General features: G+C 46.1%; 1 protein-coding gene across 1 annotated transcript in view; it reads left to right on the top strand.

Annotated features, from left to right (window-relative positions):
* The window catches only part of LOC147882952 (uncharacterized), a 108,592-nt gene that overhangs the window by 15,410 nt on the left and 71,269 nt on the right, over positions 1-21,913 (top strand). The window contains exons 2-4 of the mRNA XM_087400765.1: positions 10,201-10,262; positions 10,884-10,938; positions 15,171-15,269. Coding sequence (XP_087256891.1) covers positions 10,201-10,262; positions 10,884-10,938; positions 15,171-15,269 — 216 coding nt within the window. The remainder of the gene's footprint in view (positions 1-10,200; positions 10,263-10,883; positions 10,939-15,170; positions 15,270-21,913) is intronic.

Raw genomic sequence — 21,913 nt, 5'->3', positions numbered from 1 at the left:
AGGGTCTGGGTAGCAGCAGAAGCCTGATCTCCTACGGTCTGCGCGCATCAGCCTGCAATGCTCCCTATGATCTCCCAAACTGGGTGCCGAGTCATCGCTCTTGCATCTGTCTCTGTCAGATGCCATGGGAAGCTGTCCATGTATGCCCAGGTGGCCTGCGTGATGAAGAAGACTGGATCCTACTTAGAGAACTCATAAGCCAAGTGATGTCCCATCTCGGTGCTGCACCAGCAAACAGCTCCCCAAGTGATCGGTCGGGTGCAGCCCTCGCTAAGATCCCCATGACTCCCTTCCAAACTGTCTGCGCATGCGAGCAGCTCCAAAGGCAGTGCTTCAGGGACTCTTCCTCCTGAAAGCACATCTGGCAGTGCCCCTCCTGCCCCATCTGCCTCAGCTAGCTGCCAACTGGTAGCCCCTTGTGTGCCACCATCCAAAGAAAGTAAGAGATCTTCCTCGGCCGCCAGCTTGCCCAAAGAGTCTTCCAGAATGTGCGAAGAAAGACGAGAGATATCCCTTGGGCATACCAACTATGTGCCTGTATGGGTAGCCCATGCTGGAGAGCCCCAAGAGCACGCCTACCAGTACGCGCACTGTAAGAGATGAAGGGGGTAGGGTTCTCTGAGGTCTCCAATGATGGCCAGCGCCACTCCCCTGGGTCCCACTCCACCTCTATCAAGGAACGGCCCTCCCATATCCAGAGTCTCCAGTCCTGGTCTTGCATAATCAGGGGGTCTATATGCCACGTTTTCCCTTGCAGCCCTATGATGCGAAGGCGCTGCCAGGGAAGCTGGGGGTCGATCACGGCCTCTCTGCTCTGGAGGCGGCTATCATCGGCGACGGAGAAGAAGTGGATCGAGGAGTTCGAGAAAAGGCCTGCAACCACCAAAGGAATGCCTCGGGGTGTGAACTGCCCTAGCCACCTCTCATCTCCCGGGAAGAGCTGTCTGGTGACCATGGGATTCCTCCAACCTGTAGGAATGGCAGCATCGATCTCCACTGGCCGAGCCTGGATCCCACGTGCCGTACCTACTGCTGCTGCTAGGTCGCCTGGGTTCAGCTAGCTGTAGACGTCCCTCCAAACCCAGAGCGAGCGTGCAAGCCCACGCGCCCAGAGCGCCCAAGGGATATGGGATCTCTCTCCAAGATGGCGACTTGTATCATCTGTCACCTGGCTGCTCCAAATCAGTGGCTATCTGTCTATCTCCTCTCGGCAGCTAGGGGGAACCTGGGAGAGGCTGTGTCGCAACTTCCTCCAGACCGAGACGAGGCTACGGAGGAAGGGGGAACAGGGCTGAGTCAATGGGACAGAAGTGAAGATCCACCGGATAGATGGCTGCCAATCACCCCTTCTCTGGGGGGTACACACGCGAGACCATGTTGAAGCAAGAGCTTCCACGTCTACCCTCCTGGGGTCAGACCGCGGATGACTAACTTGCTAAGTAGTGCTTGACTCTGCAGTTCTGGATCTATGATGCCAAGGCTGCCCTCTATCTGGGGGAGAATGACCTTCTGCCAGGCGACCCGGGCTCTGGTGGTGCCGGAACCATCTGAGCTAGACCAAAGGAAGTTCCGCATCAGTCTCCTCAGCTGGGCTACACATGATCTCGAGAAACACCAGCAAGAGGCCACATACCAAGCGGTGGCAAGGACCTGGTTGACCACAAGGTCCCTGCCTGCTAAGGATAGCTGAGCCGTGCTCCAGAAGGCTAGCTTTTGTCGTATGGAGGCTAGGACCGGTAAGAACTGCTGAGCCGGCGTGATGTCCAGGCCTACCTGGAATCCTAGGTAACGTGTCGTCTGTCCTCTAGGGATCTAGCGAAACCCCAGGAAAATACCCCACGGTGAGCTGGCTCCCGGATCCGTAAGAAAACCAACTAACTTATGCCAATTGATTTTCGCCCCAGCGGCTAGGCAAAAAACCTCTAAGGACAGTGTCACTCGCTCTAGTGACTCGATATCATCCTGCACATATAGGGCTGTGTCGTTTGCATACTCGGAGTCCAGAAGTTCTGCATCGTCTCGAATAGGGAGACGCATCCCGCGAAGACCAGTGGTACGGGCTCGTAGGAAGTGGGTCATGGCCTCCGCAAAAAATAGGAAGAGGTAGGGCGCAAGCGGGCAGCCCTGATGCACCGAGCGCTCGAGGGTGAATCTCTCCCCCATCCTGCCGCTGATGATAACCCGGCTGGAGGCTGACCTGTAGAGGCTAGCAATACCTCTGATCCACTCGTCCGGGAAACCGAATCGAGAGAGTGTACCTTCCAAGAAGGACCAGTCTACCCTGTTGTACGCCTTCTCAAAGTCAAGGAGTATGGCAAGGTGCTGGCCACTGTGCTGGGCCCACTCCGTCGCCTCTGAGAAAGTGAAGATGTTGTTTGTCCAAAATGCTGCGATCTTGGACAAAACCAGTCTGGGTGTCATGGATCAAGTCGTGTAGCAGGGGGCGGATGCGGCTACTGATCATCTTGGCGAGGATTTTATAGGCAGTCGGGAGGAGGGTGATAGGGCGCCACTGTCTGATCTCCTGACGGTCCCCCCCTTTGGGGATGAGGCATATCAAGCCTGTCGCAAGGCTCTCTGGCATTTGTTCACTGGAGAAGATATGCTGGAAGGTTGCGAGCAAGGGCCGGTGGACCTGCTCCCAGAAGGTGGTGAAGAAAGCTTTGGAGAGGCCATCCTCACCAGGGCATTTCTGCCCATCAATAGCGTTCATCGCATCCTGCATCTCTGCCACGGTGAAAGGGGCGAGAAGGGAAACACTCATGCTAGGCTGCACGAGCAGTGGTGTATACCTCCACACCTCCTCCCTGCATAGGCGGGCACGAGGGTCTAGGGGCTCCTGCTGGAACAGGGATCTATAGAAATCTGTCGCCAAGTCCCGGACCTCGTCTGGATCTGTCCTGACACTACCATCCTGCGCTCTAACAGATCGGAGCTGTTCCACTGCTGACCTCTGGCCATGAGTCCTGAAGAACTCTCTGCACATCCTGTCGCCTTTCCTAGCCCAGAAGGACTTGGAAGCATGAAACGAGAACTTTGAGCGTCGCTGGGTGATCTCCTCTAGCATGGCTCGGGCTTGAACCTCCTGTCGTCTGAGCTCCTCAGAGCCTGGAGAAGACTGCTGCATCCGCTGAATCGAGGCGAGATCTCATCTGAGACTCCTCTCCTTCGCCCACCACTGCTGCCTGACCTGAATCGCCTCCTGCTGACAGATGAGACTAGACTCGGCAAGCGCCTGAGCTACCTGTGCTGCCATATCCCCCATGGGGTCCCAATCGTGCTCCCACAGGTCCACTATCCTGCTGCGAACCGCTGCTCTGGAGTAGATGGAGTCTGGGATCCAGCATGAGCGTGGAGGTGAGGAGTGAGAGGCTAAGTCCAGGACTAGGATGACTGGGGCATGGTCTGAGAGTGTCATCCGTGGAACCACTCATGACTCTCCACCTCTGCCGCTCCAGAAGTCTGCCTCCCTCCCTCCTGTAACCCTAAGAGAAGTCCAGACTCCCTGTCCATTTGGGAAAGGAAGGCTCTCTCCAGCTGTCCCGACCTCCCACTGCGGACAAGAAGGAGTCCCAATCTGCCTGCTCTGCCTGAGCTATACCGAGGAACTCTGGGCCTCGTCCCCGCTGATCCTCTAGGGTCTCAAGGTTGTTGAAGTCCCCTCCTAACAATCCAAGAATCCATCTCTGGCAACAAGTCTGTCAAAGAGCTCCAAAAAGCAGCTCTCTGTCTGAGGTTGATCGGGGCATAGATATTGAGGATGCCGATACGGGATCCCTCAATATTCAAGCCCACCCAAAGCGCACGTCCTGGGATTAGAGTGCCAAAACCACACACATGCTGAACTAGAGAAGCGTCGATGGAGGTACAGACACCCCCGCTCCTCCCCTGCTCACCAATCGAAGGTTCCCAGTAGGTGTGGGAGCGTCCTGTGAGGACCTTCCCACAAATACTGGTCTGAGAAGCCGAAAGCTTGTATTCCTGCAATAGGAGCACATCTACACCAAGGCTGGCTGGAGCTCCTGTCTGAGCACCATCTTCCTGGGGCCGCGGGTTCCTGATGAGTGGAACCCGTTGACATAATAAGAGATACTGCGTATACTCATGAAGAGGGGAGATGGGCCACAAACAGCTGTCTGCTTGCGGTCGATGTCGAGGTGGTCGGAGGATGTCCAGTGTGCAGACGAAGGCGCTTGTGTGAGGGTTTCGAAGGAGAGGCCGGATCATTGGACCCATCCTCAAAACCTTCAACAGAGCGGAGAGGCCCGTCGTCCCATGGTGGTAAGCTCTCTCTAACCAGCTCGATGCCTCTGCGAGGGAAATAGTGTAGAAGCCCGCTACCTCTGAGGTCCTCCACGGATGGAGCCCTTCCGCGTAGACGCACTCCAGAGGTGGCCGAATAATGACCAAAAGGCGGAATCGTTTGGCATTGTGGCGCCATCTCAGACGAACGTCACACTCCTTCCACTGCTGCTGAAGAGGCTCCGCTGCTCTGCTACCGATCCAGTCCTGCACCTGTTCCTGGGACTGATCTCGAATCGTCTCCCAAACATTTTCATTCGTCCATTGCTCATTCCCATCACTAGTGATAGTGAAGGAATAGCTAGGACCATTGTGGGGGGCAAGGACAGACACCTTACCCTCCGCCCCCTTGCGGAGGAAGAAGATGCTGATGTCTAGGCCTGCAGGGAAGGAGTCAATACCCGCTGCATTCAGATAATCCCAAGGTCCTGCTCGGTAGAACTCCAAAGGTAGAGCTCTAGGAGCAGCCCTTGGGTGTGGGGACGAGGATGAGGAGTCTGAACCAGAGAGAGGGGTGCTGGCTGTTGAACAAGCTGGAGTGGTGCTGGCCTTTTGCGGGGAAGGGCCTCTCCCCTCCACCGGGCCAGGGGGGATAGGCGCGGGGGAGGTCTGTGCTGGCTTCGGGGCTGCAGGTGGCTCAGGCGGAGAGGGGGGTTCCCTTTGGATCATGCTCGAGGAAGAGAGGGGAGCGGAAACCGCCAGTGCTGGGGGGGGTCCTGGAGGGGATGGAGGTCGGGGGATCGAGGAGGAGGGGGGAGGGGAAGGAGGGCGGGGTGAAGGATGAGGGGGAGGCTGGCTGATCTTCTCCTTCCCTTTCTCCTTCCCCTTACCGGGCTGCTACTGATCGGTGACCACAGGGGGGGGCTCTTGCTGTAGATGGGAAGGCTTTTTTGGTCGTGCTTTGTTTCCTTTCCGTTTTGTTTTGACCTCAGTCCAGCCTTCCCCTTCGGGAGGGGGTGTCGATGCCTGGTGGGGGGGATCCTGAGTTGCTTGGATGGGGGCCTTCTGAGGTTCTGTCCTCGTGAAGCGAGGGCAGGAGCGCGCTTGGTGCCCGAAGCCATGGCATCTCAGATACTGATTTGGGCGACCAGTAACCATAATGCGCGGTCGGTGGTACTGCTAGCTTGATCAGAAGCCTTGATACGCTGCAGCTTGAAAGTTGTCGCGGCAGCCAGTCGCTTGGAGGTAAGGTAGTTGTAGTCGTTGGAGAGCGCACTACTAGGAGCTTTGTGGCCTTGGTCGTTGCTGGAGGCATAGGTCGGGCTGTGGAGAGCTTTGTTGTGGGACTGCTTGGAGAGGCTTTGCAGGTTGCGTCGGGCGTTGATGGAGTGTAGGCGCTGGCTAGGAGCTCACGGGAGCTTGCATGGGCTGGAGCTCGTTGGAGTCGCAGGTGGCTACAAATGCGTTGAGTCGAGGGCTGGTTGCAGGTGAGGCGGTTGCTGTGGTCATCCTCACAAGTTCATAGTTGTTGGAGCGTTGGTTGTTGTCATTGCAAGCTAAAAATGCTCATTGACGTGAAGACTGCCGATGGTTGCTGGTCGTCGTTAAGAGTCGGAAGTCCCCCAACAATTGGTCTTTGTAGTAGCTGAAGCCGGTGATTGCATCACTTGGATCTGGATAGGGCAGCGTGTTTGAATCCAAAAAAAAGGCAGCACACTGTGATTTAAAGGCCCTTGAGGGTCTAAAAAATGGGTCGTAGCAGCAGAAGTTGGAGCAGCCAAGTCGTTGTAGAGAGGCCGCTGCTTATACTATTGCAGGGAGTCCCTTGTAAGTGGAGCTTTGCCAGACCTATTGTAGAGGCATTGTTGGAGTGATAAGGCTAAGCTTACGTTTCGAAGATCTCTCACAAGGAGGATAGTATGGAAGAATCACTCATAAAATGAAACCTTTCTCAAAGAATTGAATGAATACATGGAAATGGACAGAAATCTCTTCCTCCTCTCAGCAGAAATCTATCTTTCTCTTTCACACAATCTCTCTCAATGAAGAACTCTCTCTATCACTCAACGGAATTTTTCTTTCACGGAAGTGAAAACTCGATCTCTCAATCTCTCAAACTGTCACACTCTCTCATACTCTCGCATATGGACCGCAATGTCTCAACGAAAGACAAGGGAGCTCTGATATCATGACAAAATATGAAGAGGGGAGAGGAGAAGAGTGGAGATGAGGAGAGAGGGCACAGCTAGAGAGCACACCACAAATGACTAACTATACACTAGATTTAGTTGAAAAAATAGAATATATACAAACCCATTTAGGGTTAGGGTTAGGGGATCTAACCCTTTCCTTTACAGCACTCTATAAGGTTAGTGCTATGCACATATGATCACATGATGGTGCTATGCACATTTGATCACATGATGTTGAGCATGAACTCTCAACACACAATTCTTGGTCGACCAAAGTCAACCTTCTTGGTCGTAATTAAGGGGCTTTGACCAATGGTCGTGGCGCCTTAATTATGGCCAAGTCTTTCCAACCGAAGCTAGCACATCTCTCCAACCGAAGTTGGCACAACTGGGTTAACTGTAGTTAATCCCCTTGGCGGATGCCAAGTCTCGTTGACCGAAGTCAACACTCTCTGATCGTAGTCAGCTCTGTGGCTCTCTGGTTAACCGCAGTTAACCCTCTTGGTAATAAACCAAGTCTCCCCTATCGAAATCAGGCTTACTTGACCAAAGTCAAGTGTCTTTGACCGTAGTCAATTCTTTGACCATTAAAAGAACTCTTTGACCATAATTATCATAAATGAAAACTCTTTAATTATGATCAGATAAATGGTCAACTGTACTTTGACTTAGGATATTTACATTGTGGTGACAATTAACCTAATAACCAAGAGATTCTTGTTATCATGCCTTTACAAGAATCTACCTCCCTTGTTGAACACTCGTATCTTCATTATGACTACGTGCAAATGGTCAATAATGTTCATACGCGGTCTCACAGTGTTAAAACTGCCAAATCATTTTTTGGCATAGATGACATACATGTTAATGGTAAGATGACAATAGCATACACCATAACAAGTTTCCAAACGAATTGAGGCCGTGTTTTAACTATTGGAAAGATCACCTCCCCATTTGTAAGCCCACATATGAGGAGAGCATGGGGGAGCGAGACCTAGGGCATGTGCCCAAAAGAAAAGGTAAGGGAGGGGACTGCCACATGGGCAGCACCTCACAGGGAAAGGACAGCCAAAAGGGGCTGCCACATGGGCAGCACATGAGCTGCCATTTGGGCAGCACAGCAGCCTGGCAGAGGCATTTCAAGGACTGTCCGTACGGGCTGGAACAGGCCCCTAACAGAGGCGCACAGGAGGGCAGACTGAGGCGACATGTGGCACAGCAAAGGTGCACACGTGTAGGCAGGACAGGGTGCCAGAAAGGGGCGCAGTAGAGGCGGGTGTACCAGCAGCAGGGTCGGCCATCCTGGTTGGGCTGGTTGGAGCCAGCCAACCAAGCCTTATATAGGCAGACAAGGGGCTGGGACCCTGCCTTGGAAGGAGGGCTAAAGCCCTTGGAAAAGAGGTCGGCCCAAACAGACACTAAAAGTCGGCCAGACTGGTTGGTTTTTGGGAAGGGCCTTGGGCCTATAAAAGGAGGCCATTATGCCTCATACAAACATCCAACTATCCAGCAAGAAAAGGAGCAGGCCGAAGCAGCCAGAAGCCACTCCCTTGGGCCTCACACTAGGGGTGAAGGAGAGTGGAAGGTGTGCTGCAGACTGAGTTCCCTAGAGGCTGGACCTTGGCTGTCTTCTAGGGCAGCAAGGTGTTGTGATCATCATATCTTCTGGAGCAGCCATTCACAAGCAGGTTGGAGCAGTTTAGCAGCTATCTTGGGGCCTACATTCAGGAGGACCAAGAGGACCTGTGTGCTGCAGACAAAGCTTGGCAGGGGCTGCCTACCTAGGCTGACATTCAGGGCAGCAAGGTTGTTAGCAGCCAAGAGTCAGCAGATTGGAGCAGCAGTAAGACCTACCTTGAGCCTATCTTCTGGAGGTGAAAGAGGTACATCATAGCCTGCAGACAAAGCTGAGAAAGGGCTGCCCACCTAGGCTGGCTTCCGGACAACAAGGTGGAAGGGATATAGACAAAGAGTCTACATCTATGATTCCACACCCCACACCACATTGTGTGAGCTCCTGGGCATTACTATCAGTCTTCCGCTGTGCATACCCTTTGTTGGGTAATTTCTAACATCAACTTGTAGCTCCTTAAAATTAAAAAAGCAAAATGGATAATGAAAGATTGCAAGTAAAAAGTACACAGACTAGTTATCTTTTCAATTGGATGATTGGAAGAAGCAATGAGAGAGAGATGGGGACAATGAGATCTATCCACATAAGCAAGTTCCAACGTAGTTCATGTCCTGTGCTTAGCACAAGTTTTCCTTCCTTGTCCATAAATTAAATATTCATTAATAAAATGTCATGATGTCATGCATGGCCTTTATTATTCCTTAAGCCTAATCGACCACTCTAGGATCTTTATAATATGGTAACCATCTAGCCATCCCACAGTTTCAGACAATCAATCTTAAATGTAGGGAGTAGAAGTTCGCAACATACAATGCTACTTTTGATTTCAAAATATCATAAAAGAACAAAACACCAAACACTTGGATCCCCTCATGTAGAGGCACTAGGTGGAAATACCCACTTTTCTCCTCGACAATAAACCAGCCTTCCGCATGAAAGATTTCCAATTTCTTCTGGATAGTTGTTCAAGGTGACCTGTCAATAGCGTAATGTCTAGAGCAAATCAAGCATAGTAGATACATGCGCCTGTTTTGCAGTAGGGGCCAAGAGACGATTGTCCACTACTTATTGAACTGCCCTTCAACACATGATATGGCAATTCTCACTCCGGATCGTTGTGAGGACGTGTGGATCCAATCACTGTTCACATCGGATAGGGTAACCTAGCTTTCAAAAATGTGAAATGCTTTCTCTATAGAGATGGTCTCTGTTGCATATGTAGCAGACGGGGGGCCATAACGAGCCAAGAGATCCAAGGTCTATGCCACCCTCCCCACAAGGCACCGAGTTCTTTTGTTTAGGAGAGTTGTAAGCATCAGTGCGTGGGAACATTTGGGTCACGTGTTGTAGCCTCATGATGGGGGAGTAATAGATTTGTCCTGTTGCCACCCTTGTCAACATCTAGATGATATCATCCACACCTTGTGTGCCATCTACAGAGAGAGGTCCAACAAGACCAACGAGCAACGTGTGTTTCTATAGGACATGGCTTGCGGATAAATTTTATATTTTCACAGATCGAGGAATCCATTGGTTTGCCCTTCACCTTCGGAGTGCCGACAAAAACCGAGTACAAAGACCTTTGTATAAATACTCAAGTATGTGTGGGTGTGTGGATTTGTATGTGTGAGAGCATATGTTTATACTATGGTCTACAACCTCTATTGGGTGCTGATGATGTCAGTGGGGATGTCATAGTAGCTAGTCCCTGCTATGCGTGATGGAGTTTGTGGTTTTAGCCTTATGAGTGACTATCATGACATTGAAACTGCACTATGTTGTGTTTTTAGAGGATGAGTTTGGGCATGTTCCTAGATTCATCTAGATATATCCATTGGTTACATAATCCTCCACACAGTACTTCTAGAATACCCTAGGTGGTGAGCTAGGATCCAAAGAATCAAGCTGCACGATAGCGATTTTTCCTCTTTAAACGTTTAATGAGTTGCTGACTGGTTGGATAGTTTTGAAAGCTTTAATACAAGATACTTTTTCCTTCTAGGTACGTGTTATCTTATCTTCTTCTCTCTTTTATGTGAAAATTAGTTAGTCAATAATAGCATCATCACGTGCTGATTTATCTCCCTAAACTGGTGTAATGCTCCAAACTTGTGACTTCCTTGTGTGTGGCAGATTTTAAATGGATTTTTGATTTGGATTCATCAAGATCTTGGACCATGGGGACCTGTTGCATTGTAAGTCTCTGTGCTTTTGCCCTTGACCTTTGCTGTTTGTCTTTACGCAAGCAAATTTACTGTATAGTCTAGACTGACACAGCTCTTTAAAGAGCTCTGATGTTGGTTGTTTAAAAGATATGTTTTAAAAAATCAATTACGAACTACCATAGAATGACGTGTGATTTTTCAGGAAGCTCATATGGATTGTATACTGTGTAGGGTTTGTGAGCTAGTATGAGCATGTAGCAGATTAGAACTTACACTCAGAGTTCCCTTATGGTGATTGTGAAAGGTGGAAAACTATGAAAGGTTTAAAGTCTTCAAATGCAACATTTGAAATGGTGTCACTTGTCATACTCTTTTTGTGGGTGTCATCTCTTGAATTGGTCACAGCTCCAAGAAAATGTTTTTGATAAATGAAAATAAGGGGCAGCAAAATAAACTATGATGAAAGTTCAGAAAACTGTCTTCTTGATTGTACTTTAGTGAAATAGAGGCAAAAAGCTTTCCTCTACTTCAAGAAATTCTACACTAAGCACTTGTTTGTAGGATTGATTTCATAGGGTCTTTGCAACTATGGAGATGTACATCATAGAGTTAAAATGCTATTTTATGTTACTTGTGTGGTGTGCCGTACAGGACCTTAGCCTACATACCTTTGACTGTGTTGGCTGTTCCGGCATCAATTCTTACGGTATGTGTGTTTCTTTCTTGCTTCATGTGTATTCCGTTGCTTTGTTAGAGGACTCACGGGTCTTTTGCTTACACATTTCGTAACCATCTTTTCAATTGTTTAAAATCTGCTAGGTTTTTATTTATCACAGATCACTAAATATAAATATAAACAAGGGTTTCCCCTTTTTTCTGGGCTTAGACCCTTTATCCTATGAAACCAAAATCAGACTCTATCTAGGTTGCTCTGGCACAAGAACCAAAGGAAGCTGGTAGACCTTCATGAAAAATGCTATAATTTTTATTTTCTATTTTTCTGATTTACTCATAATTTTGTCTAAAGACACATACAAACTCCCATCTTTCCTTTGTTCATTTGCATGTCTAAAAAATTTTTTTTTTGTAAGGTTGGATATATTATAGATCTTATGAATGCGTGTGTGTGTGATCTTTCCTTGCTTATGCATGGCTTGTCTTTATATGGGCTGGCTACTGGGGCCATTACCGTTGCATGCTAAAGACTGGCATAGTCTTTTATGGCTTGGGGAGATTGTCTCACCCTCTCAGTTAGTTCGTCATCTTGGGTATCCTTTGGGGTGGCTGATTACTCGCTGCCAACAAACAGACTCCTTCTTGTCCAGCACTCCTCCGGCCTCTCTTCAACACCCGCCACAAGCTTCCAGAGTTTCCGAGCCACGAGATGGCTCAGGACCTGCCATATGGGATAGTTAGTCCCATCCAGCTTCCCAAACTAGCCAAAATTAGGGATGAATGAAGGAAGATGAGAAAAGGAGGACGAAGGACGAGCATTGGATGAAGAGGCTATAGATGGTTCTTTCTCTTCCATCTTCGCTGTAATAGCACACAGCAAACTGAAAAATGGACTTGCAGTAGAAAACTTGACCACGCAGCAAACCTGAGTGTCGATTGGAGTCGCCTTCTTGCTGAGGAACTCCCTTCTAGAGTTGGAAACCTTGCTCTGATACCATGTTGTGTCACACCTCTCTCTCCGATCTCAGCTCATACAACACTTAGAAACCTCTTGATAGATGATCACACATAAACTATGAAACCTTGCTGGAACAGCACATGAGAGAGAGAGAGAGACAAAAATCAGACCATTCTTCCATAGAGTGTGGGATAAACAAGCTCTAGATGAGCACAAAGTAGGCAGCAAGGGTGCTGTCCAAAACTGCTGAGTATCTCAGAGATCTCCTCCCTCAAAGAATGCTGCCCATGGGTAGAGGCCTTAGTCAAGCGGATGAGGGCATCGAGGAGTGAGGTGCCTTTTATATAGGCCCTGTCCAGGGCTGACAAAACTGACCAGCAGGGGGTCGGCCCCCTGCCTGCATGGCTGACCTGCAAGGGGCGCCCTCATCTAGGCAATGGGTTGGCCATTTTAGCCAACCCGTAGCTGACCAGGACGACTTGGCCTGGCCTATAAATACGCCCTCAAACAGGGCTCTTTGGGCTGTACTTGGCAGGCACAGTGTTCACTAACTAATGCAATTCAAAGGAAACGAAACCAATTCTAGTTGACTGGAGTCAACTTTATTTGACCAAAGTCAATATAAAAGATTTCTCTTTATTTATTGGGGGAAGTACGAATGCGAGACACCACTCCACAGTTCCATAGAAACACATAGAACGGAAACTAGAAACATAGGACAAGCGACATGGACAACCGACTAGGTGCAACATAGGTCACACATCCCTCCTTTGTGATCGGTGAACCAATCGTATGATAAGACTTTTGGACAGAACTCTAGGGCCTCTATCTCTGATTGAGATTTTGACAGTTCACTGCATCTGAATGTAAAATGATCTAGCACAGTGGCAGTCCCAGATCCAACAGAAAATAACTTTGGCTATGGCCTATAGGCAGTTTCCAAAGAAGAGTGTCGAGTGAGTTTCCAAGATCCACCAAATCAACAAAGGGAATAGAGTTGCCCAAGAGAGGTGAATATCTTTATCTGTGATTTGCAGATTCCAGGTCCACACAGGTTAGAATGTAGTAAGAACAACCTAGAAAGCAAATTGCAATCTAGTTACATAATTGCAGGTGTAATGTTAGAAATTACCCAACAGAGGCTATGCACAGCGGAAGACTGATAGTAATGCCCAGGAGCTCACACAGTGTGCGTGTGGGGTGTGAAATCATAGACTTCTTAACTTAATGTGCAAAGATGTGCAAGCCAGTAAATAGACAATGCTCAGAAACAAATATAGAAGCAACTCTTTATATTTCCGTCTGTCCACAAAGTAGTGATAAAATACCAAAAGGTTCTCCTACTAGATGTCAAGCACTTCTAGATCTCTGAGCCCGCATGCTCCACCTCGAGCAAATGTAGACTCTCTGTCTAGAGTGATCCTCTCCATCTTGCTGTCTGGAAACCAGCCTAGGTGGGCAGCCTCCTGTGAGCTAGGTCTGCAGCACAAGGTACTTCTTTCTCCTCTTGAATGTAGGCCCAAAGGTAGCCCTGCTGCTGCTCCTTCTGCTAGTGGATTGGCTGCTCCAGATGATATGGAATGAGGGCATGGAAGCCCTCCTTTTATAGGGCACAAGGCCGCCTTGAATGGACCGACCAGTCTGCTTGCTGGCCGACCTGGTTGGCTGGTCCAACCAGCCCTATATAAGGGCCCTAGCCCAGCCCTTTTGGGCTGCTGCTAGGCTGCCCTTTTGTTGCTGCTGGAGACCCTGTTGCAGGCTGCATACCTGCCCATAGACCCCCGCCATGCAGCCGTACAGGTCCGTGCCATGTTCAGGACCTCTCCTCATATGGGAGCTTACAGATGGGGAGGTGACCATTCCAACATGTAATTCAGCAAGATTTTGCACCCAACAGTTCCAAATATTGGCAAAGTACCTAGCTTGGTTAGGGAAGAAATGAAAGTCAAAGTTAGGGATTGATCAGGCTTAAAAGAATTTACCCAAGTTTGCACATGTATCCCATCTAAGCGCATGAAAGTTCAAAGTGTTGCGCCTAAAGCTGAACCCTAGACTAGATATCTCAGTATTATTAATTATGGAGGCCATATATAGTACACTTACCAGGGTATCTATGTGGCCTCAGGTTGTTGCCTCATTAATTTACCAGGGTATCTATGTGGCCTCAGGTTGTTGCCTCATTAATCCTGTATACTCTCAACATGTCAAGACTAACTCTTAAAGCGCACTAAGGTTTTGGTTATGTAATGAGGGCATGAAAAGTCTTATGGACACGCATGTCCTTAGATAGGTGAGCAACCGATCTACAGGCTAGGTCATATGGTTTCGCAACAAATCTACATGACCAAGTGGAGGGTGATCTGGTAGCTGAAGTAAGCATCCCACTAATTCCAAACTATGGAGTCGCTTTACTTGTAACAACTTAGACCTATTTAACATCATTAGGATTCAGAAGATGATGTACTATCATCATGGAAAGGTGTTATCACCATTAAAATGAGTGTTTTAGATTTGACATATGACCAAGTGGAGGGTAGTTTCGTAGGCGTGTCTCAATAATTCCAAACTATGAAATTGCATTACATGTAACAACTTAGACCAATCTACATCATTAGAAGTTGATGTACTATCACCATTGAAAGGAGCATTTCAGGTTGGCATACGAATTGATTGATTTGGAAATGGAGTGTGATGTTAAGCATGAACTGAAAGTGATTCATGACTATAAAAGTGATAGACTGATTTGGAAATGGAGTGTGATGTCCAGCACGAACCAAAAAGCATGCATGACTGTATAGGAAGACCAAACGGAATGAACGTTCATGTTTGAGTCATGTCACCTCCCTCTTTCAAATCCTTTGCTATCATTGCTTAAGAAGGAAAGGTAGTTGCTCAGGATTGATTAGCATGGAAAAGAGGCGAATAAATGCACATGGGATTTCAATCTTCACTGCTTACTGAAGTCATTCAATTTTTATTAATTTTGTTTGTGCCATTTTTGGTACGCTTTGGAAATGCACAATTACAATGAACGTTCATGTTCGAGTCATGTCACCTCCCTCTTTCAAATCCTTTGCCATCATTCATATCCCGAAGTTTTTTGCTTACGAATGAAAGGTAGTTGTTCAGGATTGATTAGCATGGAAAAGAGGCGAATAAATGCACATGGGATTTCAATCTTCACTGCTTACTGAAGTCATTCAATTTTTATTAATTTTGTTTGTGCCATTTTTGGTACATGTTGCTTTGGAAATGTGCAATTACAAGCTCCTTCTTTAATGCTTGAGATTGATTTGGATTTTCAGATTGGGGGTGGCTACTTGTTCGGCCTACCTATTGGGTTCCTTGCAGATTCAATCGGAGCTACACTAGGGGCAACTGCAGCATTTCTTGTGGGCAGAACGGTGCGTTTTTAAAGGGATAAGAAATCTACCTTTCACTTGAGCATACTTCTTTTACCTTTGTAAAGCTACATGTAAATAGAGACAAAGTCAAATATTGGTTGTGTCTAAAAATTGAATTGCAAAGTGAGCTGCTTCTTGAGAATTGAGACTTCTCACTTAAAAGATATGAGTTAAATGCAAAATTTTGCATTGACTTATGTTGTGATGTGCTGAATCTTTTTGGTATGCTTGGCTACTGGGTAAGGTGGTGTGCATGTCTTAATTGAAGCCATGTGTGAAGCTGCCAGGATTAAAGGTAGCTCCAAATTTTTGCTTTGCCAAGTGTATCGACGCTTACGAGAGAATGGATAAGCAATAATGTTTTCATGGCACTTTGTTAAAATTTCATAGTCATTTTATCACCCCTTATCCACTGAGTTTTTGTTTCATTTCCATTGTTGAGTTTTGGTCTCTAGATTTTGTGACCTTGCCTATGGGTCCCTCTCTCTTGTACGGTCTTAGGTCAGTCATATGGTTGTTGGTCTGTTGTATGACTCTCTCTCTCTCTCTCTCTCTCGTATGGCTGTAGGTACGTTGTAGGATTGTGTAACTAAGCTAGCAACAGCCTAGTTAAATCTGCCCGAATCTCTAGGTACAGCTTGCAGAAATGATAGTAGCAAGGAGAAGAATGATAAGACAGCAAGTAATTATGTACATAATTATCAAAAAGTACCTGGAATCCATGTGAGAGTCCGTGGCTTGTGAGGGGCTGCACAAGCAACAGGCTTGGGGTGTTGACTCCTTGTCTAGGAGCTGATATCCTAGCTCAGCTTGGAGCAAACAAGGCTCAGCTGTCAATGAGATTTTATTATCTTGCATTCAAGAATGAAATGTGTGATTGATGAGTACAAAGGACAGCAGCCCCCCCCTTATATAGATATAGGCCAGGGCAAAAATACACCTATGCTTATGGGATAGCCTTCCTAGGATGCCACGTGGCAACTTGTGGCTTCCCCCTACTTAAAGTACTATTTATTACAAGCCATTTAAAGGGTGCTTATGCTAGAAACTACCAAATAAATATCTCCCTTGTGTTAGTCCTCCCTGCCTACAAGAAAATTTGCCCTCAAATTTGCAAGGGGCTGTAACAAGGGATTACAACCAAAGTATGGAAAGAGGCTCATATCTGGTATGTAGGTGTAAACAGTGAGCAATCTCTGCTGTATTTGACTAAAATCCTCCACTGAACTGTAGCAAAGATGGTGGTGCAGTAGGTAGGGTAGGTCAAGCCTCAGCAGCTCCACATGGGTGCAATGATCATGTCTGGTTTCAAACATCAGCTGAGCAAGTAGGGGTACTGCTCCACTACGGAAGAGGGCTGCCAAGAAGACTCATCATCTGGTAATCCCCTCCATTTGATGTAGTACTCTATGCAGGATCTTCAAAGCCATGCTCAGTAAAAAGGACATGCCTTGTACCTGGACTCTTATCAGTTTATCAAAGTTATAACCACCATGGGGCATGAATACTTGGACGCTAATCAGTTTATCAAAGTTGTAACCACGACATGGTACGTATCCTTGCCATGCCTTCATTGTTCAACATTAAAGTCACTAGGGAATATTGGACTATCTGGTTATTTTTACATATGTGGATCACATATATGACTTCAGAGGTGATTAAGGATGAAATAGTGTTCACAGTCATTGAGAATGTGATCTCTAAATCCAATGATACCCTCATCTATATATGGAATATGTCCCTCCTCATCCATGGGAGGCAGCTCCTCCATAACCTGGTCTATGGGACCCAAGTACTTCTTCAAAAGGGATACATGAAACACATTATGAATCCTAGAAGAAGAGTGCAGCTACAACCTATGGGCCACCTCACCAATTCTCTGCAACACCTTGTAAGGTCCATAGTATCTGTAGGCCAGCTTAGTGTTTGTGTTCCCTTTCAATGATGCATATCGAGACTCAAAAGCAAGCTCCCTCCCATGCTTATCAGCATTTGCTTTGATGCGTGCTTGGGATTTAACCATACGGTCCTTGCATTGCTGAAGTACAGCTTCCATGTGTGCCAAATCATCAATGGCTTGCTGATTAATTGTGGCTGCATCCAAAACAGTAGTGGGAACATGAACCTTGTACCCATACATAGCCTCAAATGGGCTTGTCCCTATAGAGGAATGTTTAGTGATTTTATAGCGAAATTTTGCCAAATGTAGCCATTTATCCCAAGTGGACTGAGTATCAAAGCAATAATGCATGAGGTATTCCTCTAATCAATTATTAATCCTTTCAGTTTGACCATCAGTTTGTGGGTGGTTTGCTGTACTTTGTGTGAGGTGAGTACCCATTGCTTTGAATAATTGTTGCCAAAACTGTCCTATAAATTTTGCATCATGGTCACTCACTATCTCGTGGCATACCATGCAATTTGAATACATGCTCCATAAATTGTGATGCAACCATAGAAGCTGAGTATTGTGTTTTTGTGGGAATAAAATGTGCTGCTTTGGTAAGCCTATCCACCACAACATAAATGCTATTCGATCCTTTAGCTGTCACAGGGAAACGAAGTTTAAAGTCCATGGATATATGAGTCCACTTACCCTCAGGGATTGGCAATGGCTGGAGAAGACCTGCTGGTCTAAGATCTCTGTTTTGCTGACATGGTTTGCATCCTCGGACAAACTTAGATCCTTTTATATTCCCTTCCATATAAAACTCTGCTTTTTTTTTTCATAGGTCTTGAATAGACCAATATGGCCAGACATGGAAGATGAATGCGTCTCCTGCATAACCAGCAACCTGTAGATGGAGTTCTCCACAAGGAAACTCCTCCTTTTGTACCCATAATAAGCCATTAGACAACTTGTAAATGGGATGGTCCTCACTAGCATGATTTTGTAGTCCTGGAAAATGATAGCAGCCTCTAGATCTGATGCATATTTTTCTTGGATTGCATGGATCCAGTCCTTATAAACTTCAGTAATAGAGCTTAAGGTACATTCTCATATCTTAGATAGAGAATCAGCCATGATATTCTCGTTCCAACTTTATACTCAATGTCAAAATCATAGTTTTGTATGATAAAAAGCCACCTCTTTTGCTTGGGAGAGAGGAAATACTTAAGGGTTCTATGATTAGCTCTCACCTTGAAATGGCTGCCATACACATAATGATGCCACTTTTCAATGGCCAACATTTCTTGGTCATATATGTGAAAAGTGAGCTCCTTGGCATTAAGCTTCCTATTCTCATAGGCAACTACTCCATGGGGTTGCTTTAGGACTTTGCATCAATGCCTCTCCCACTAGCATCTGCCACAATGGTGAAGGGTAAGGAGAAATCAGGGCATACCAATATGGGTGTTGAGGAGACAATTGTTGGAAGCTCTTTTCTGCCTCTAATGTTCATACAAAGGAACCTTTCTTTAGCAGGTTAGTGAGAGGGGCAGCAATCTTGGCAAAGTGCCTAATGAATCTCCAATAAAAGCAGGCAAGGCCAAGAAAGCCTCTCAGCTGAGTGACATTTGCAGGCCGTGGCCATTCCATAATGCATTTCACCTTGTTGGGATCAACCCTTATTCCTTTGCTGTCCACAATGTGACTGAAATATTCCACCTCATTTGCCGTGAAGGTACACTTGCTTGGCTTAGCATAGAGTTGGTGAGTTCTCAAAACCTCCAAAATCTGGTTCACATGAGAGAGATGGTCTTCCTTTGACTTGCTGTAGATGAGAATATCATCAAAGAATACCAAGGCAAACTTAAAGAGGGAAGGCTGCAATATTTTATTCATGAGGTCCAGAAAAGAAGTTGGGGCATTGGTGAGGCGAAATGCCATCACCTTAAACTGATACAATCCCCTTTCAGTTTTGAAGGTTGTCTTAGGCTCATCCTTCTCCCTCATCCTAATCTAATGATACCCTGATCTGAGGTCTATTTTTGTGAAGAACTTGGCTCCCTTCAATTCATCTAGGAGATCATCAACCCTACTTCATATTTTTGTGTATAAAATTTTAAAATTTTGTCAGTAGTCATTTGTGGAATTTATTTTCATGTCCATTTTTAGGTTTTTGAAAATACTAACAAATGATTTGAGCTTTAATTATATATATATATGCATGGGAGTTGTGTTGAGGCTTTGCAGGTTTAAAGGAGGGTCTAGCTTTGCAGTATCTAAAGGAGGCCCTAGATGGAGGAATTAGCCTTAGGAAGGAGTGATTTGTTTGAAAGGAGCTTAGCTGTATTACTTTAATTAGAATGATCCAAGAATGGGCAGGATAGGCGTGAAGGGCAAGAAAAGCAGGGTAAAGTGGAAAAAGCAGCTAAAGGTGGGAAAAAGTAGGTCGCATCTTCCCAAGACAAAAACTACAGTCACTATTTTTATCATAAATTTTGATTCAGAATTCAGATTGAGGAGCTCTTTTTTTTGCTGCAAAGCTGAGATTGAGATCTGTAACTTTACAGAAGAGGTCAAAATCAAATTCGGTGATCTATTAAGTCAAAAACTTAGAATACGCAGTGGAAAGCAAGGCAGCATATCCGAGAAGCCTGCGATTGAGAGTGAGAGTGTGAGTAAGAGTGAGATTCATCTTCCATCTATTGTTGTATCATCTTGAATGAGAGTGAGATTCATTGCAACACCTTCATGTGAGTGAGAGTGAGAAATTTGATGCGAGTGAGAGTGAGAGTGAGAATAGCTCGGGGGTGGTCGGGCGGTTCGAGCTCCTTACATGGTACTAGTACTGTGTATCCAAAATTAATTGTAAACGATTTTGATTCAATACAAAGTCTCTTTCTATCGTGTTTCAGTTTTCTACTTCTCTATATAAATTCAATCTTAATCGTAGTACGAAGCGTCACACGGAGCTCAAACCGCCCAACCATCCTTGAGCTATTCTCACTCTCACTCTCACTCACACAAGATTTCTCAATTTTACTCACATCAAGGTGTTGCAATGAATCTCACTCTCATTCAAGATGATAACAATGATAGATGGAAGATGAATCTCACTCTCACTCGCACTCACTCTCAATCTCAGAGCTTCTCAGATATGCTGCCTTGCGTATTTTGAGTTTTCGACTTAATAGATCACCGAATTTGATTTTGAGCTCTTCTGTAAAGTTATAGATCTCAATCTCAGCTTTGCAACTAAAAAGAGAGTATCTCAATTGAATTTTGGATCAAAAGTAATGATAAAAATAGTGATTGTTGTTTTTGTCCTAGGAAGATGCGACCTGATTTTCCCCACCTTTAGCTGCTTTTTCCACTACAACTTGCTTTTCTTGCCCTTCACGCCCATTCTTGGATCATTCTAATTATAGTAATACACTTTAGCTCCTTTCAAACAAATCATTCCAGAACCTGCAAAGATGGACCCTCCATTAAACTTGCAAAGCCTCAAAACAACTCCCATGCACTCACACACACACATATATATATAGTTAAAGCTCAAATCATTTGTTAGTATTTTCAAACCTAAAAATGGACAAATGACTACTGACATAACTAAAAATTTGTATACAAAAATATGAAGTGTCACAGTCCCTATAGTCAATACACATCCTGTATATTTTGATCTTTTTTCTTCACCAAAAGGACAAGTGAGACAAAGGGGGGCCTGGCTGTGAGTAATAAAATCTCTATCTAGTAGCTCCTTCACTTGCCTAGCCACCTCCTCCCTCTCCACTCTTGACAACTTGTAGGGGGGTTTGTTAACTGGTTGGTTCAAGAGTGGTGGAGTGGTCAATGTCTCTTTGAGGTGGGAGATGATGGGGTAGATCAACAAAGACATCTGAATATTGCTGTAACAGCTCTTTCATCTCTTGGTCCTTAACCAGGACATCCTTGTGAGTGTGAGTGGAGAGAGAGCAAGAGAGTGAGCTGAGAGCTTGAAAGCTTGAGAGCTTAGTTGCAATAGAAGAGTGTAAGAGTGATACAACTGAAAGAGAGAGAGAAGTTTTGGAGTCACTAACCATATTAGTAGACTAACTGCGGTTAGGGGGGAAAACCTCTTAAAGAGGGAAAAGTGTCAACTAGCTTATTAAATTACATTGGTCACTGCTGAATTATTCTATAATTCTAACCCCCCCCTGCAGTGCCAATGTCATGTACAAGGACGATTAATCACCAAACGGATATAAGTTCAGGGCATTGCAAAATGCCTCAAACTTTTCACGTGGAAGTGCTTTGGTGAAAATATCTCCAACATTGTCATGTGTGGACACAAAGATCATACTGATCTCTCCTGCATGCAACTTCTCTCTGATGTAGTGATAGTGAACCTCAATGTGCTTCGTGCGAGCATGAAACACTGGATTCTTTGCCACTGCAATGGTACTCTGACTATCAGTGAGAATTGGAGAAGGACCCTCCAATGACAGATGAAGATCAGCAAATAGACGACGCAGCCAGACACATTTAATTGTTGCTGTGAAAGCTGCCCTGTACTCAGCTTCACATGATGAGGTAGCCTCTGTAGATTGTTTCTTGCTCAGCCAGGAAATGCAAGCTTTACCCAAAAAGAAACAATTGCCACTAGTGGACTGCCTAGTGTCATAATCACCAGCCCAATCTGAATCACTGTAGGCATGCATCTGCAAGTCACCCCCCCTAGGAAATAACAAGCCAAAAGACTTCGTGCCCTGCAAAT

Source organism: Dipteris shenzhenensis, chromosome 29 (assembly GCF_047967505.1).
Source record: "Dipteris shenzhenensis isolate YYH24624 ecotype China chromosome 29, Dip_SZ_1.0, whole genome shotgun sequence".
NCBI lineage: Eukaryota > Viridiplantae > Streptophyta > Polypodiopsida > Gleicheniales > Dipteridaceae > Dipteris > Dipteris shenzhenensis.
This window is presented reverse-complemented; position numbering and strand designations above follow the sequence as displayed.